General features: G+C 37.7%; 1 protein-coding gene across 8 annotated transcripts in view; it reads right to left on the bottom strand.

Moving 5' to 3' along the window:
- Nucleotides 1-16,299, bottom strand: part of NEDD4 (NEDD4 E3 ubiquitin protein ligase) — a 163,885-nt gene that overhangs the window by 17,338 nt on the left and 130,248 nt on the right. For all 8 annotated transcript variants that reach the window (XM_020981375.2, XM_020981382.2, XM_020981389.2 and 5 more), the window contains one exon: nt 15,296-15,361. In XM_020981375.2, coding sequence (XP_020837034.1) covers nt 15,296-15,361 — 66 coding nt within the window. The remainder of the gene's footprint in view (nt 1-15,295; nt 15,362-16,299) is intronic.

The following is a 16,299-nucleotide window of genomic DNA, read 5'->3' as shown; positions in this document are numbered from 1 at the left end:
TTCTGAATTATGTGGTGGAAAGAGCCATGAACCGAGAGGATATTGAGTCCTGGCTCTAACTCTTACTAGCTATGTTTTGGACAAGTCACCTAAACTTTTAGTTAGTTTCAGTTTCTTCATCTGTAACTGGGGATAATATCTGCACTATCTACCTCACAGAGTTGTTATGAGTAAAGTAAACTGTAAAATGTAAAGTGCTATACAAATGCGAATTATTATAATTCTATTAGTCTGGCTTTCTCTACTCTCTCTGGAATTTCTCTTTCATCGTTTATCACAAAACTTTAGAAGATTAAAGTTCTCTATAATTTTACAAAGACTGAAATTAAAACTTTATACAAATATATTTAAAGGCTTCCTAGCAATATTTTGTTTTACTTATTTTTACTTTGTTTTTTTCCAAAGAAATATCTACCCTGTCTCCCTCCCAAATCTCTGCCCTCTCCCCCCACCCACCTTGAAAAACTAAGAAAAATGAAACCTTGGTTACAAACATATATCGTCAAGTAAAATAAATTCACAGATTGCTTAACAATATTTTAAATGTGAACATGCCCTCTGCAACTTTCTAGCAGATATCAATATTGTAAAAAATATGCAATCAAAATCATGCCACCGCATGAAAAAAGATGATTAGGCTTCTGGCAAGGCCAAATTTTCTTTATAAGTAAGAAAGATATGACAAAAATATTACAAATAGAGGAAATGCAAATATTTTCCCTGTCACTTCTGCAATGTATCTTAGAAATGGTAATGGTAATGAAAACTGTATTTAAGTATACTAGACATTAGGTGGCACAGTGTGCATGCATGCAATAGGTTTTTATCTCTTACAAGTTTTGAAATGCTACTTTTCATAAAGTATTTGAGTTCATCTCCACCTCATTATGTGGATGGGGAAATGGAGAGAGGACTGATGGATTCAAGAAACAGAGTGAGACACACATTTTTGGATGTGACCAACGTGGAAATTCATTTTGTTTAACTAAGTATATTTATGAGGATTTTCTCTTTCTTTCTTTGCTTTCACATTTTTTAGGAGGAGTGTAGCAGAGGAGATGAGGGGGGGAAATAAAAAAAAAAGAAACTGAGGCTGGAGCAAATGAAATAAGCACAGTCATCTTTAAGCAATTTGAATCTGTCCATGGTCAATCTGTTTTTTATGTTATCATGACTTCTACTCCACCAGTTTATTCACATGATTCCTCTAATCAGGTCTTATTCACATGACTGATACAATTTGGTTTTTTTTTAAAATTCCTAAATTACAGTTTAACAATACATAAAAACTGGAAAAGTTCTATTGAGTCAGTTAACACATCTTTAAACCCTAAAATAACAATTCAAATTATTCGTCTGCTCTAACTAGGGGTAGAAAATACCAAAAATGTCCACAAAGAATGACTAATTGTGAAGTAGGAATAATTTTTTGTTTTTAATTTTAGTTCACTCTCCCCAATAGTGCCTAATGTTCCAAACTTGTTCCCCTTCACTTTTTAAGTTCAGAACTTAAACATACACACATTTTTTATATATACAGAACACAAAAGAGGATTTTAGATAAAACCAGGAATTTCCATTTCATACCTCTTGCTTTTCTTAGAAAGTATATAATAAATTCCATATGTTACTTTTAAAATTGTCCTGCATATTTGTGCTTCCTTCTGAACTTCATTCTTCTGTGAATTTTTAAGAAACGTTTCAATGGTCCTTTTTTTGGCATTACTAACGCTAAACTCCCTTATTTCCCTCCCACCCTCCATTCAATTAAAAACCAAGAAAAAGGAGGAAAAAACACTGTAACAAATAAGCATAGTCAAGCAAAACAGATCTATACTGTAGTCACGTCCAAAAGAATGTATGTCTTTTTTTGCCCACTGATTTCATCACATCTATAGGGAGGTCAGTAACATGCTTCATCCATAGGTCCTCTGGAAATAGAGTTGTCATTGAATTGATCAAAAGTAAGTCTTTCAAAGATGTTTTTCTTTACACTGTTGTCTTTGTATAAATTGGTGTCCCAGTTCTGCCCATTTCACTCTACATCACTTTATACTATCCAGTTTTCTCTGAAATTATCTATTTCTTATGGCAAAATCATATTCCATTATGTTCACATACCATAATTTGTTCAGCTAGCTACTCCTCAAATGATGGGTATTCACTTACCTTCTAGTGTATTTCTTTTTTTCCTTTTAATACTTTCTTCAGGATGAGGCAGATGGTTTTGCTTGAAACTACATGCTTTCAATATTATCATCTCTCTTACATGCCTTTTGAGTTTGATGTATTTTTGCCCCCAAACCATGAGCACTTTCAAACCTAATTTGTCTTGTTCAGAAGAGTAAACATCTTTTGATGCCTGTTCACCTAACCCCTTTCCCTCTATGTTGTTATACTCTTCTTACAATCCAAATTATGAAAAAAAAATGAGTTCCTCTACTTTCTTCTTCCTCTCTACAATAGTTCATTCCTTTTTATTCTTCCTTCTCTTTCCTGTCATAAACCCTAAGAACAAAACCAATCCATTCCAGGCCCTCTTTTCCTTATTTAATTCCCTCAGTACTCTCTGAAGACACTAAGGTTCTGAAGAGACACTTATTCATCATCTCTCCTACTAAAAGTTAGCACTACATTATCTAACATAGAGCTCCTTCCAATTGCTAAAATAAATTTACTTTTCTAAGTTTCTCTTGACTCTTGTATTTGCATTTCAAAGTCCCTAGTCATCAGAAAAGTTTCAAAATCCACACCGAAGGTCAGTTTTGCATGACAATTTAGGTAAAAGACTATGTCTTTTATCTCTTGGAATACTGTATTCCAACATATCTTCTGATTTTTAGCAGAAGCTGCCAGTTCTATGTGATCTAGGTTATGGTTCCTTGCTACTTCAATTGCTTTTTTTGTGGCTCCCTGAAATAATTTTTCTTTGGTGTGGGAGCTTTGGATTTTGGGATTTTTCTTTTTGGGGTTTCTTTTGGAAGGTAATGGGTGGATTCTATCTTTACTTTGCCCTCTGATTCTAACAGATAAGAAATTTTTATTTATGACTTCTTGAAATATAATGTCTAGGCTTTTTCAAAAATCACGATTTTTGGAGCATCTAATCAATCAGTCTTAAATTTTCTCTCCTCGATCTATTTGTTTCCAACGCTAGTTGTTTTTGATAGAAAACATCTTATATTTTCTTCTATTTTTTCAATGTTTTGATTTTGTTCTAATATATCTTATTATCTCATGGAATCATTGATTTGTTTGGTCTATTCTAGTTTTCAAGGACTCTATTACTTGAGTCAGGTCTACCTCTTTCCCTTCTAAGCTGTTATTCTTGCAATTCTTTCCTCAAGAACTTTCATTTTATTTTTTATAGTCCTCATGGAACATCCATTTTTTCTCTGAGTTACTGATTAGAGTTCTTATGGAATCACTTGAACCTTCTTTTTGGATCTCTAGATCTACAATAGTATTTATTTTGGCCAGTGTTTTCTTTAACTTACTCAACTCTCCAACATTAGCTCCTGAATTGAGGCTTTATGCCAGGTACAGACTCTACCCTTTGCTATGCTTTTGGGTTGGGTGGACAACTCTGAGGCATCTGGGTTGCTGAGCTGAACTTCACCTCATAGGGTTAAGCCATTTTCGATCTCTGAGATTCAGAATGTTGAATCTTCAGGGTGTTTCATGGCATCCCAGGACAGAGAGCTAGGGAACGGAGCAGATCTGACAGCACTAGAATGATCTACAGATTGATATTGCTTCTTCTGGCCTTCCAATTTCTCCACCCTAGGGCTTTTTGATCTCCCTAGTGCTTTATGGAGGGTGGGAAGACTCTGTTCTTGCTGCCCCAGACTCAGAATCTTGAAGGCTACAAGTATCCCTGAGCTGTTACGCTAGCAGGCTGTGGCCTTGTTTGTTTGTGCTGGCTCTAGCTTTTCCAGTGGTACCTTTTCCTATTATTCCTGAGGTTCTGGCTGAAGAATTTCTCACTGGATTTCTTGACCATTATTTGTTCTGTTTTGAATTTCAGGTTTTGCTAGAGTAGGTACAGGGCATAAGGGAGATGGACTATGTAATCTGGCCTTGGGTAGCCATCTTGGCCAGATAGCCCTTCCTTTTCCTTTTAATGAAAATATGCCTATCCCATGTCTTATTTATATTGCAAAATAGAGCCCTGCTCGCCAGTGTTAGATTTAAGAGTCAGGAAGACCTGGGTTCATATACCCCTTCTTATACTTACTAGTTAATGAACTTACACATGAACAAGCCACTTACATTGAGCCTCATCTGCAAAATGGGGAAAACAATTACCACAGTATTGTTGGGGGTTCAAATAAGATCATACATAAAAATGTAAATCACTATGTGAATTTTACATAAGTAGTGTTTATTATAAGCTAATCTAGGCCACTATGCTAATGACTAATAATGATGTAATGCCATCCAAAAGCATTTCATTTTTAATAAGGGATACTTGAAATACAGTGCTTTACCTCAAAAGCAAGTAGTTTGAAATGTAGTTTTCTACTCATAGTGGAAAGTTCAGGCATTGTTTAGTAAGATAGTTATTTATAGTTATTTTTGATCACTGCATTTGATACAATTTCAAATTTGATCATTTTAAATCATACCAAGAGAATAACTATCTATTGCACTTATGGGTTAAGATGGCTATCTTCTATAACACTTTTTCACTGTCCATAAAAAGCCTATTATTGGACAAATGACAACAGAGTATTTTAAAATGCAGTCTATCTGCTGCTGCTCAGTTAGGCTACAGTTAATCAGGAAGCTAAAAATTAACACATAAAATAGAACACAATTTAAGGTAATAAACAATGATGTGCTAAATTAAATACAATAAATGTACTGGCATGTACTTCATGGAGAAAATATGACTTGACACGGTCCTTTTAAGATGAATTTTTAAAAAGTGAGAAAGGTTATGAATTAATTCCATTTAACTATAGCAGCATGAGTAAAAGTATAGTGGCAAAATAGGATGCCGTGTATGGGAGACAATGAATTGACCAGGACACCAGAAAGGGAAAAAGTTAGATAGATTACGTCTCCTCCTATTCTTACTCCTCCTCTTCCTCTTCCTATGCGCTTTAAGAAGAATTAATTTTGTTTACTGTGTGCAATCATACTGTTCAATTAGGTTTAATGTTTTCACTCCATTGTTTCTGTGTCATATATGTGTACGTGTATATATGGTGCTATTATATGTTGTAACCTAGATTAAAATAATTTTATTTTATTTTTAATTTATCTTGTAAGTGATAATTTTGCTTTGAACCATGTGACCACATTAAATTTCTACAGAAAGCACTTGCTAAAATTGTTAAAGGCAACAAGAAAACCAGTGAAGTAATTATAACAGCTTTAGATGTAAATTAATACACTTAGCTCCAAATGCCTGAGGTGTATTGCTTTTAATTAAGGATTAGTGAAAGATGCAGATGTCACATACTCAGGAAAGGGGTTAAGAACCTTTGGCCAATCACTAAACCTCTCTGAGCCTCAGTTTCCTCACCTGTAAAGTGAATGGGTTGGACAAGATAACCACTGAAGTCTCTTCCAGCTCTAAATCTGATTTCCTATGAATCAGGAGTGCAAGTCACAAACAGCTGTTTTACCAAAATAAATGAATGAATTTGAACCTGTGTTGACTTATCTCATTAATGTGTTAATAGGTTTTTTTGATATCTAGTCTTGAAGAAGAACAGCCCTTAGACCTATAGCTCTCATGAGTCTTCCTCTCTCCCCTGTCTCCTGACAAAGCAGAGCCCCACTTGTCTCTCTTCTCCTTCTATCCTACCCACAGGCACAGGGGGTAACACAGGGCCTGGTCTAAGGGAAGGCTTTGAGTCATCATAAATCCCCAGCCTCAGTGCACGAAAAGTATTAGGGAGAACCACTGCTTCCAGGGACTCACAGACTGGGAACTGAGTACCTCTGCAATTTTCAAGGTATTTTCTGGGTGAGCCTCATCACTCTTATCTTAGGATAAAGCTCTCAGAAGGGAACCTGAGGTAGTGAGGCCTGAAACTAATGTTCTTAGTCATCTCAGTACCTTAGAGAAGCCCCTATCAATTGGTCATTCCTCCACGCTATGGTGGCCAAATTCCCTTCTCCTTTTCTCTGCTCATCCCTGCTGAGGTTAGAATTACCTTCCTATCTTTTCTTATAATTCATCTGTATCCATCTAACCCTACTCCTACCCCCAGCTCCAACAGCCTATATCTTCCTCTATCCTCTCATTCCAATGTGTCCCCCCAAAATGACCACTCTATTATTCACAACTCTCCTTTGTATAAATTCTCTTCACTTTATGTTCTTCCCCAGAAAACAAGGAAGAATGTGGTGTGACAGAAAGAGCTCTATATTTGAAGGACCTGTGTTCAAATCACTACCATAACACTACTTCTTTGACTTTGAGCAAATCAGTTCGACTCTCTGGGCCTCAGTTTCCTCATGTGTAAAATGTAGGGGTTGGATTAAATAACCTCTAAGATCCCTTATAGCTCCAAAACTAGGATTCTATGAGATGGGATCCATTTTAAGCTACTTTTCCAGCACTAAGTATTTCTTCTTTTATAGCCTTTTAAGCACTGGCAGGAGGAAAAACAGGCATATCCCTGTCCCTCATACTTCTAGATTGTTCCTTTGCCACCATCATTCACCAACCCCTTTCCATCAGAGGTTTACTCCATCCATCTTCATCACAATCATCTACTTCCTTTCTCAAGAGGTTCAGTATTCCTCTCCACTTGGACCTTCTCCTGCTACTCAGAGACTTCAATCTACATGATAGTCTCTGAAAACAATTTAGTCTCTGTATAGGACTGGCTCTGGAAGTTGGAGGGCTTAGGCCAGTCCAGGTCTTACCTGCAGCTTGTACTAAGCCTGACAGCTGTGAAACTCAGGATGTCGGCTCACCACCCCCCTGTTCCGTCTCTTGAGAACAGGATGCAGGAAGGGAGGAAACGGACAGGGTACAGGACAGGATGCAGGAAAGAATGTAACAGACAAGGTACAAGGAAGTAAGGAAATCACCTAATTAGATTTGTACTTTTTATGAATAATAATGTTACTGTTGCTTGATCCAGTACTATATAAGCCTGAGCCCTCAGATCAATAAACAGAGTTTGTTCTTCACTGCTCTCATCTGGCCCATGATTCTTTCTCTCTTCACACTCTGCCGGCATCAGACCATGGCCAGGGATGCAGGCACTCCCGGCAAGTCTCTCTTCATCAAATTCCCAAACTTCCTTGATCTTTATCTTTATTCTAACTTAGCTTAACAATTGTTTTACCTTCATAATCCAGAATCCTTAAAATCCTCTGACAACTTCCTTTCCTTTAATTTTTCCCTCTGTCTTGTTCCTTCTAAACTCCTTGTCTATCAATTCATCTCTCAGTCTATCACCATCGCCCTGATTTTACTTCTTTCTCTTCACATTCTTGACAAATTCAACCATCCACTATCAGCTTCCCTTCAGTCCCTTGCCTTTATCTTCTCAAACTTCAGCCCAGGGTTACTTACACTATCAGCCTTCTCAACTGTTGTTACTCATGTGCTTTTGAATGTTGCTTACAGAAAGTGAGGCAACCAAAACAACTGGGTTCACTACATAATTACAATTAATCTCAATCAGGCCCTTACTGCTGCACAATAATTCTTGCTTCTGACTTCCCATCACATTTACCATAGCAGCTAATCCAAATCTTTCTTCAGACTTTCCAAACTATTCCCTATCTAGAAATGAGAGGGTTGGATTAGATGATCTTTCAGGTACTGTCAAAGTCTAATCTATGACCTGATGACACCTTCTCCCTTGTTACTCTCAGCAGAGGACCTTGCCTCCTACCTTTTCAAGAAAAGAGAGGGCCTTCTGCTTCCAGGAGCCAAGATGGTGGAGTAAGAGGCGAGTCACTCTTACTCTCCCTTATTAACCCCTGAAAGCCCAGAAATATCACCTCAGCAAAAACCCTGGAACAGCTGAACCAGAAGAAAGATGGGGTGCAGCAGTCCAGTAGCCCAGGTAGCTTGAGGGATTAACTGGAAAGGCCCCTCTTACCCTGGGGGAAGGGGAGCAGTACAGAACAGGAAGCATCCCAGCAAGCTAGTGGAAAGCCCCACCTCGGCATACCAGGAGGAGATCCTGAAGCCCAGGTGGTTGAACGGGAAAACACCAACACCTGGACCTCCAAGAGCCTCCTTGAGGGAGGAGGAACCAGTGGAAACCACCTCAGAAAACCACCAGGTGCCTTGGCATTCTACAGTAACTGGCTCTCCCAGTGCCTCAGCAAAACTAAGGGAAGCAGTACTCCAAGGGGGCTCAGGAAGATAAACACCCTATAACATCCATCTGAAGAGTTGAATAAAGCAAAAGGAAGGAAAGGCCTGGGTGAGCAGCAAATCTCCAGGAGCCACACTACCCAATCCTACCCCTAGAGTTCCAGTATTGTTGTTTCCAGCCCAACACCAGGTAAGCTGCCAGAATCCTACAGCCTCCAACTGCCAACACTGGAGGCCCCAGCACACAACATCAACCAGGCTCTAGGTTCCCAACACAAGAACCTTGGGTCAGTGCCCTCTGCTCCCCAGCAAGAGAGCCCAATCTCTTTAAAGGCCAGGAAATAAGCAAACACCATGAGCAAAAAGAAACGTACAACAGATTCTTATTATGGGAAGAGTGAAGATCAAGGCAGAAATTCTGAAGAGGACAACATTGTCAACAAACCCGCATCTGCTACAACAAAAGGGAATATAAACTGGTCTGAAGCCCAAAAAGCCTTCTTAGAAGAGCTCAAGAAGGATTTTAAAAGTCAAACGAGAGAGGCAGAAGAAAAAATGGGAAAAGAAATGAGAGATATGCAAGAGAGAGTCAATAGCTTGGAAAAAAGAAGGACAAAAATTAACTGTAGAAAACAAGTCCTTAAAAAATACAATTGGCCAACTGGAAAAAAAGTACACTGAAGAAAACAAGCCCCTAAAAAATATAATTCACCAAATGGGGAAGGAGGTACAAAATCTAATAGAAGAAAACAATTTGTTAAAAATTAGAGTTGAACAAATGGAAGCTAATGACTCTATGAGAGAGCAAGAATCATTCAAACAAAAACAAAAGAATGAACAAATAGACAAAAATTTAAAATATCTCACTGGTAAAACAACTGACCTGGAAAATCGATCCAGGAGAGACAATTTAAAAATTATTGGTCTACTTGAAAATCACAATGAAAAAAAGAGCCCAGACAGTATCTTTCAGGAAATCATAAAGTAAAACTGCCCTGAGGTCCTAGAACCAGAGGGTAAAATAGCCATAGAAAGAATCTATCTCACCTCCTGAAAGAGATCCCAAATTGAAAACACCAAGGAATATAGCAGCCAAATTCCAAAATTACCAGGTCAAAGAGAAAAATACTGCAAGCAGCCAGAAAGAAACAATTTAAATATCATGGAACCAGAGTCAGGATTACACAGGACCTTGCAGCTTCTACATTAAAAGACCATGGGGGTGGAATATGATATTCTGTAAGGCAAAGGAGCTTGGATTAACAACCAAGGATCAAATACCCAGCGAAAATAAGCATGATCTTTCAGGGGAGCAGATGGGTATTCAACGAAATAGGGGACTTTCATATCTTCCTGATAAAAAGACCAGAATTCAACAGAAATTTTGATCTTCAAATACAAGACTCAAGAGAGACATAAAAAGGTAAACAGGACAGAAAGTAACAACATGTATTAATAAGGACAAACTCTTTACATCCCTACAAGGGAAGATGACACTTGTAACTCTTGAGAACTGTATTGTTATTATACCATGTAAAAGGGGTATGCATAAAGGGGGGTGGGTATAAAATGACTTTGATGTAATGACGAAAAAAATCTAATCAAGTAGGTTAAATGGATCCAAGTAAGTGAATTAATCTGATCTAAGAAAATGTACTGAGAGAAAAGGAAAGGAGTCAGACAAGGGTAAATTACATCACAAGAAAAAGCACAAAAACTTATTACAGCAAAGGGAAAGAAGGGAGGCAGATGAGCATTGTTTGAACCTTACTCTCATCAGATTTGGCTTAAGAAGGGAATAACATAATCAGTTAGGTATAGAAATCTAATATGCCCTATAGGCAGTAGGAGGGAAAAGGGGAAAGAAAAGGGAGGGGCCTAATAGAAGGGAGGTGGGACTGAGGGAGGTGGTGGTCAAAAGCAAAACATGAGTGAGGAGGGAAAAGGAGAAAGGAGAAAGAAAAGCATAAACGGGGGGGGGGAAGGATGAAGAGAAAGACGCAGATAGTTATCATAATTCTGAATGTGATACATGAATGGCTTTTTTTGTTTGTTTTTTAGGCAATTGGGGTTAAGTGACTTGCCTAGCGTCACACATCTAGTAAGTGTCAAGTGTTTGGTCTGAGGCCGGATTTGAATTCAGGTCCTCCCGACTTCAGGGCCGGTGCTCTATCCACTGTGCCACCTAGCTGCCCCGTGATATATGAATGTAATGGAATACTATTATACTATATGAAATGATGAACAGGCTGACTTCAGATAAACCTGGAAAGACTTGTATGGTTTGATGCTGAGTGAAATAAGCAGAACCAGGACAACGCTGTACACAGTAACAGCCACGCTGAGTACTGACTGACTTTTATAGACTTAACCCCTCTCAGCAATATAAGGATTAAAGACATCTTCAAAAGCCTCATGATGGAAAATGCTATCCACATCCAAAGAAAGAACTATGGAGTTTGAATGCAGATCAAAGCATATTATTTGCTTTTTTTTTTTCCTTCTGTAGTGTTTTGTTTCCTCTTTCTGGTGATTCCTCCTATTAATTCTAATTCTTACTTGCAACATCACTAATGTGAAAATATGTTTAATAAGAATGTATATGTATAGCCTATATCAGATTGTGTGCCATCTTGGGGAAGGAGAGAGGTGGGGAGGGAGGGGGAGAAAAATTTAAAACTCAAAAGCTTATAGAAGTGATTGTTGATAAATCAGAATAAATTAATAAAAAACAAACAAAAAAAAGAGAAGCCACTTCAAGTATGCAAAGTTGTTCTCTTAATTCACACCCTATCTTTATCACCCCTCTTTATCTCCTCCTTTGCTCTGGTCTCTGATAAAGAGGTGGCCCTTCTCCCTCCAAAGGCCAACCCTTCCATGTGTACTCTTGAGCCTATTTATCCCATTTTCTCTAGGAGGCTGCCCCCCCTGACCATTCCTTTTCTTTCATTACTCTTCAAATTTTCTGGTTCCTACATAGTCAATAAACATACTCAAGTCTCCTCATTCTTAAAAAATTTTCACTTGGCCCTGACAATCCCTCAAACTATTTTTCCATATCTCTTCTCTCTGTCACAGTGAAACTTCTAAAAGAGTAGCCTACTATCTGCTGCCTTCATTTCCTTACCCCCTACTCACTTCTCATTTCCTGGCAATCTGGCTTTATACCTCAGCAGTAAACTGAGACTGCTCTTTTCAAGATCACCAACAATTTCTTAACAGCTAAATGCAAAAGATTTTTCTCACTACTCAATCTAAATGACCTGTTCCTCATCTCATATCACTCATATTCCTTCCATCACTATCTCCCTTCACCCCTGTCACACATGATGAGGTAGCCTTACTCCTTAACAAAGCCAGCCCCTCTACCTGCTCTAGAAATCCCATTCCAGTATATTTCCTCCAAAAAGATTACTACCTCTGTCATCCCTATTTGGTTATTTATTTACAATCTCTCTCTATTTATTGGCTCCTTCTCTGTCTACAGATATGTCCATATCTCCCCCATCCTGGGAAAAAAAAAAAACAACTCACTTGATCCTTCAATCCCAAGCTAACTTTCATCCTATATCTCTTCTGCCCTTTGTGGCCAAACCTCCAGAAAAAGCCATCTATGACTGGTGCTTCCACTTTCTCTCCTCTTACTCTTCTTAAAACCTTACAATGCCACTTCTGATTCTCATCATTCCACTGAAAACACTCTCTCCAATGTTACTAATGATGCTTGTTGCCAAATCCAACGGTCTTTTCTCAAACCTCATTCTTTTCAACTTCTCTGGAGCCTCTGACACTACTGATCACCCCCTCACCCCCTCCTCGACATTCTCTTCCTTCTAGGTTTTTGGGACTCCACTCTCTCCTCATTCTCCTCTTACCTATCTGATTCGTTCTCAGCCTCCTTTGTTAGCTCTTCATCCAGATCACACCCTCTAACCATAGATGTTTCTAAAGGTTTTTATCCTGGGCCTTCTTCTTTTCTCCCTTTATACTACTTCATTTGCTGATCTTTTCATTTCCCATGGATTTAATTACCATCTCTACGCTGATTATGATCTGATCTACCTATCCTGCTAACCTCTCTACTGACCTCCAATTTTGTATCTCTAACCACCTTTTAGACATCTCAAACTGGATGCCCAGTAGACATCTAAAACACATCATTTCCAAAATCAAACTCATTATCTTTCCCCTTAAACTCTTCCCATATCCTACCTTCCCTATTACTGTAGAGGGAAACACCATTCTACCAGGCCCTCAAGTTCACAACCTAGGTATCTTCCTCAACTCCTCATTACCTCTCACCTCCTATATGCAATTTGTTGCCAAGGTTTGTTGATGTTACCTTTGCAATATCTCTAAATATGCCCTCTTCTTTCTTCTGACACTGCCACCAGGCCCTCATTACCTCACATCTGGACTATTTCAATAGCCTGTTGGTGGGTCTGCCTGACTCAAATGTCTCTCCACTCAAATCCATCATCTATTCAGCTACCAAAGTGATTTTCCTAAAGCACAGAGTCTGACAACGTCACTCTTCCTACCCAATAAACTCCACTGGCTCCCTATCATCTCTAGGATCAAATACAAAATCAAGTGTTTGATGTTTAAATCCCTTTATAACCTAGTCCTTTCCTACTTTTCCAGTCTTCTTATAACCTACTTTCTGTCACATACTCTTTGTTCTAGGGGCATTGGCCTCCTTGCCATTCCACAAACAAGATACACTATTTCATGGTTCAGGGCATTTTCTCTTGCTGTCCCACATACCTGGAATGCTCTCCCTCCTCATCTCTACCTCCTGGCTTCCCTGACTTCCATTAAATTCCTATCCCACTTTCTACAGGAAGACTTTCTCAGCCCCTCTTAATTCTAGTGCCTCTCTCATTTACTTCCTATTTATCTTGTATGTAATTTGTTTGTATGTATTTGTTTACTTGTGGTCTCTCCCATTTGACTGTGAGCTCTTTGATGGCAGGAACTGTCTGTTAGCCTTTCTTTTTTCTCCATTTGGAACACACAGTGGTTGGCACATAGTAAGCATTTAATAAATGTTTACTGATTGAATGAATGACCTCTTTTAAGTTCTGCAGTTAAACCCTAACCCTCACTCAATCTCTAACCCTAATACTAATTTTGGGTCTTCTGGTTTCTGTATGTTTCTATAATAGTTAGGTATGGTTAAGAATGGAAAAGAATGGATATCCCCGATGCTCAATAATTCATTTTCTTTGACGCTACATTCTCTTGATCCCTATTATCTGAACAATCCTTCTCATTCTCTTTTCTGTAATCATTATCTTTCTCCTGATCAGTGGTATGGTAGTTTTTAAGACTGTCCTAGGCCCTCTTCTCTTCTCCACTTTCTCCCTTGGTGATCTCATCAGCTCTCATACATTCAGTTATCATCTTTATACACAGAAACCTATATGTTCTAAATCTATATATCCAGTGTAGAACCTACATCAGATTGCACGCCATCTTGGGGAGGGAGACACAGAGAAAGGGGGAGAAAATTTAAAACTCAAAACCTTATGGAAGTAATTGTTGAAAACTAAAAATAAATTAATAAAAAATAAAAGAAAAAAAATCTATATATCCAGGTACCTATATACCCAGCTGTAATCTTTCTCTTAACCTCTAGTCCAACCTTTCCAACTGTCTACTGGTTGTCTCTCCCAAGGATGTCCCTTAGGCATCTCAGACTTAACAAATCCAAAATGGAAGTCATTATATAGCTCTTCCAGATGCACCCGTCTTTTAAATTCCACTATTTCTGTTGAGGGCACCACATCCTCCAGTTATGAAGGTTTGCACCCTCAGTCATGTTTCAATTTTTACTCTCTTACTTCTTATATTCAGACAGTTGACAAGTCTGGTTGACTGTATTTTCACAACATTTTTTACAACTACTCCCTCCTCTCCATTCATATAGACTCTACAATTCAGCCTATTATCATCTCTCACCTGGACTACTGCAATTTACCTAACTGGTCTCCCTGCTTTCAGTCTCTCCAATCATCAATCCATTATCCACACATTTGCCAAACTGATATTTCCAAAATATAAATTATATCATGTCAACTTACTACTCAAAAATCTTTAGCAGTTCCCTACTGGTTCTAGTATAAGATACAAAATTTTCAGTCTGTTATTTCAGTCTTTCCACAATCAGATTTCCACCTACTGTTCTTTTCTTATTTCATATTATTCTACTCTATGCACTCTTAATTCCCAACAAATTGGTCTGCTGGCTGCTCCCCTATACATGACATTTCAACTCTTCCTGCCTCACAACAAACTGCACAGTAGATCCTCATGTCTGGAATGGTCTTTATTCTTAACCTTGCTTCTTGCAATATGTAGTTTTCTTCAAAGCACAACTCAGGTACCACTTTCTAAACAAGGCTTTTCTCTGATCCATCATTTTATTCCACCTCCCATGCTGTCTCCCCACCTTGTCCCCAGCTGCTAGTACATTTTCCCTCTTGAAATTATTTTGTATTTACTTATCTGTGTACTTCCTGTCTCCCCCAATAAAATGTATTTGTCTCTGTATACAGCATGGAGCAAAGTGCCTTGCACACACCAAGCATTTAATAAGTACTTATTGAATTCAATGGGTCAGGATAACTTTATGGATTCCTCCTGGGCTGGGACTTGAAAATGAGACAGCATAGTAGCCAACTCCTAATTCCTTTATTTTCCTGGGTTACCAAGCTCTTCCCAAGAAACCATTAGCACTGGTGATTCAGGATGAAAAAACACCCAAACTTTAAGTTAACTAACAAACGGGAAAACTCAAAGGAATAAAATGATCCTCTCCACAACATCTTATTGCTTCTTTTCTTTTACCTTTTCTTCTTCCTCCTTAAAAAAAAGCTTTTTAAAATACAACTAAAATTTCATTGTTTTTTTCTTATGCATTGCCAGTACTGTTAGTTCCTACAACGAGCATTCTAACAAATACAAATATTTATTATATATGTTACTAACCTGCTTCTTCATCTTCTTTCTGAAGAACTCATACTTTCGTTTGTAATCTCTGGAATAGGGCACAGCCTTTGGTTGAAAAATTTGGGAAATCAAAATAAATGTCATAATGTTCTCCTTTGAAATAACTTAGAATTTTACTTTTCCTTTATATTTTCTGTACACAAATTCTATGCATTACATGTTGCAATTGAACTTTAAGAAAACCAAATGTAAAACACTGGTTTTAAAAATTAATATTTCTTTCCTTAAGATACAATTGCTTCCAGTAATTCTTACCACGTTATAAATTTAATCATGTAACATTCTTGAAATAGAACTGCTAGATCTAAGGACTTCCATGGGAGAGAAGTCTTAGAAATTAACATTTTCATTCTTAAACAAACTTTCAAAAGTATTTTTCTATTAACAGAAAAATATTTTTAAAATTTTATTTTTCTGAGCTGAAATAACTGCCCTTTTAAAAGCATTATTTGAAAGAAGTAAATATAAAAACAGCACTTTCAAAGAAATAGCAACTTCAAATTCATCCTCGTTTGAGCAGTTAAAATCATAAAAACTACAACTTAAAAAGTAACTATTTACAACTAATTACATCTTATAATCAATTTGAGTATACAATGAATGAGATACAGGTATTGATAAAACTAAACAGGGGACAATCCAACAATCATTATACATTTTCTTATTTAAATTTCAATATGGTTGTATTTAATGTGAGGATTCACAGTATTTAAATCAAAATAATCAAGACATGACTTAGGAAAGACCTAGAAAGTTGCCTACCTCCCCCATCTTGGCCTCTGCTGAACTTCTCCCTATTGTAGAGTATTTCCACTCAGACTAATGCAAAGTACTGGCCTGAGATCAGCTTTCTTTCTTAGCTGTCTGTTTACTCCATAACCTTCCCTGTTAGGGAAGGGTGGGGATTAAGTATTTTGGTTTAAAAGGCCTTGCCTGGTAGCTGAGATTGAAGATAGAAGCAATCTCAACTTTTTTTTTCCTCT

Source organism: Phascolarctos cinereus, unplaced genomic scaffold (assembly GCF_003287225.1).
Source record: "Phascolarctos cinereus isolate Bilbo 61053 unplaced genomic scaffold, phaCin_HiC Scaffold_3;HRSCAF=262, whole genome shotgun sequence".
Lineage (NCBI taxonomy): Eukaryota > Metazoa > Chordata > Mammalia > Diprotodontia > Phascolarctidae > Phascolarctos > Phascolarctos cinereus.
Note: the sequence above shows the minus strand (reverse complement) of the source record. Positions and strands in the feature narration are given on the sequence as shown.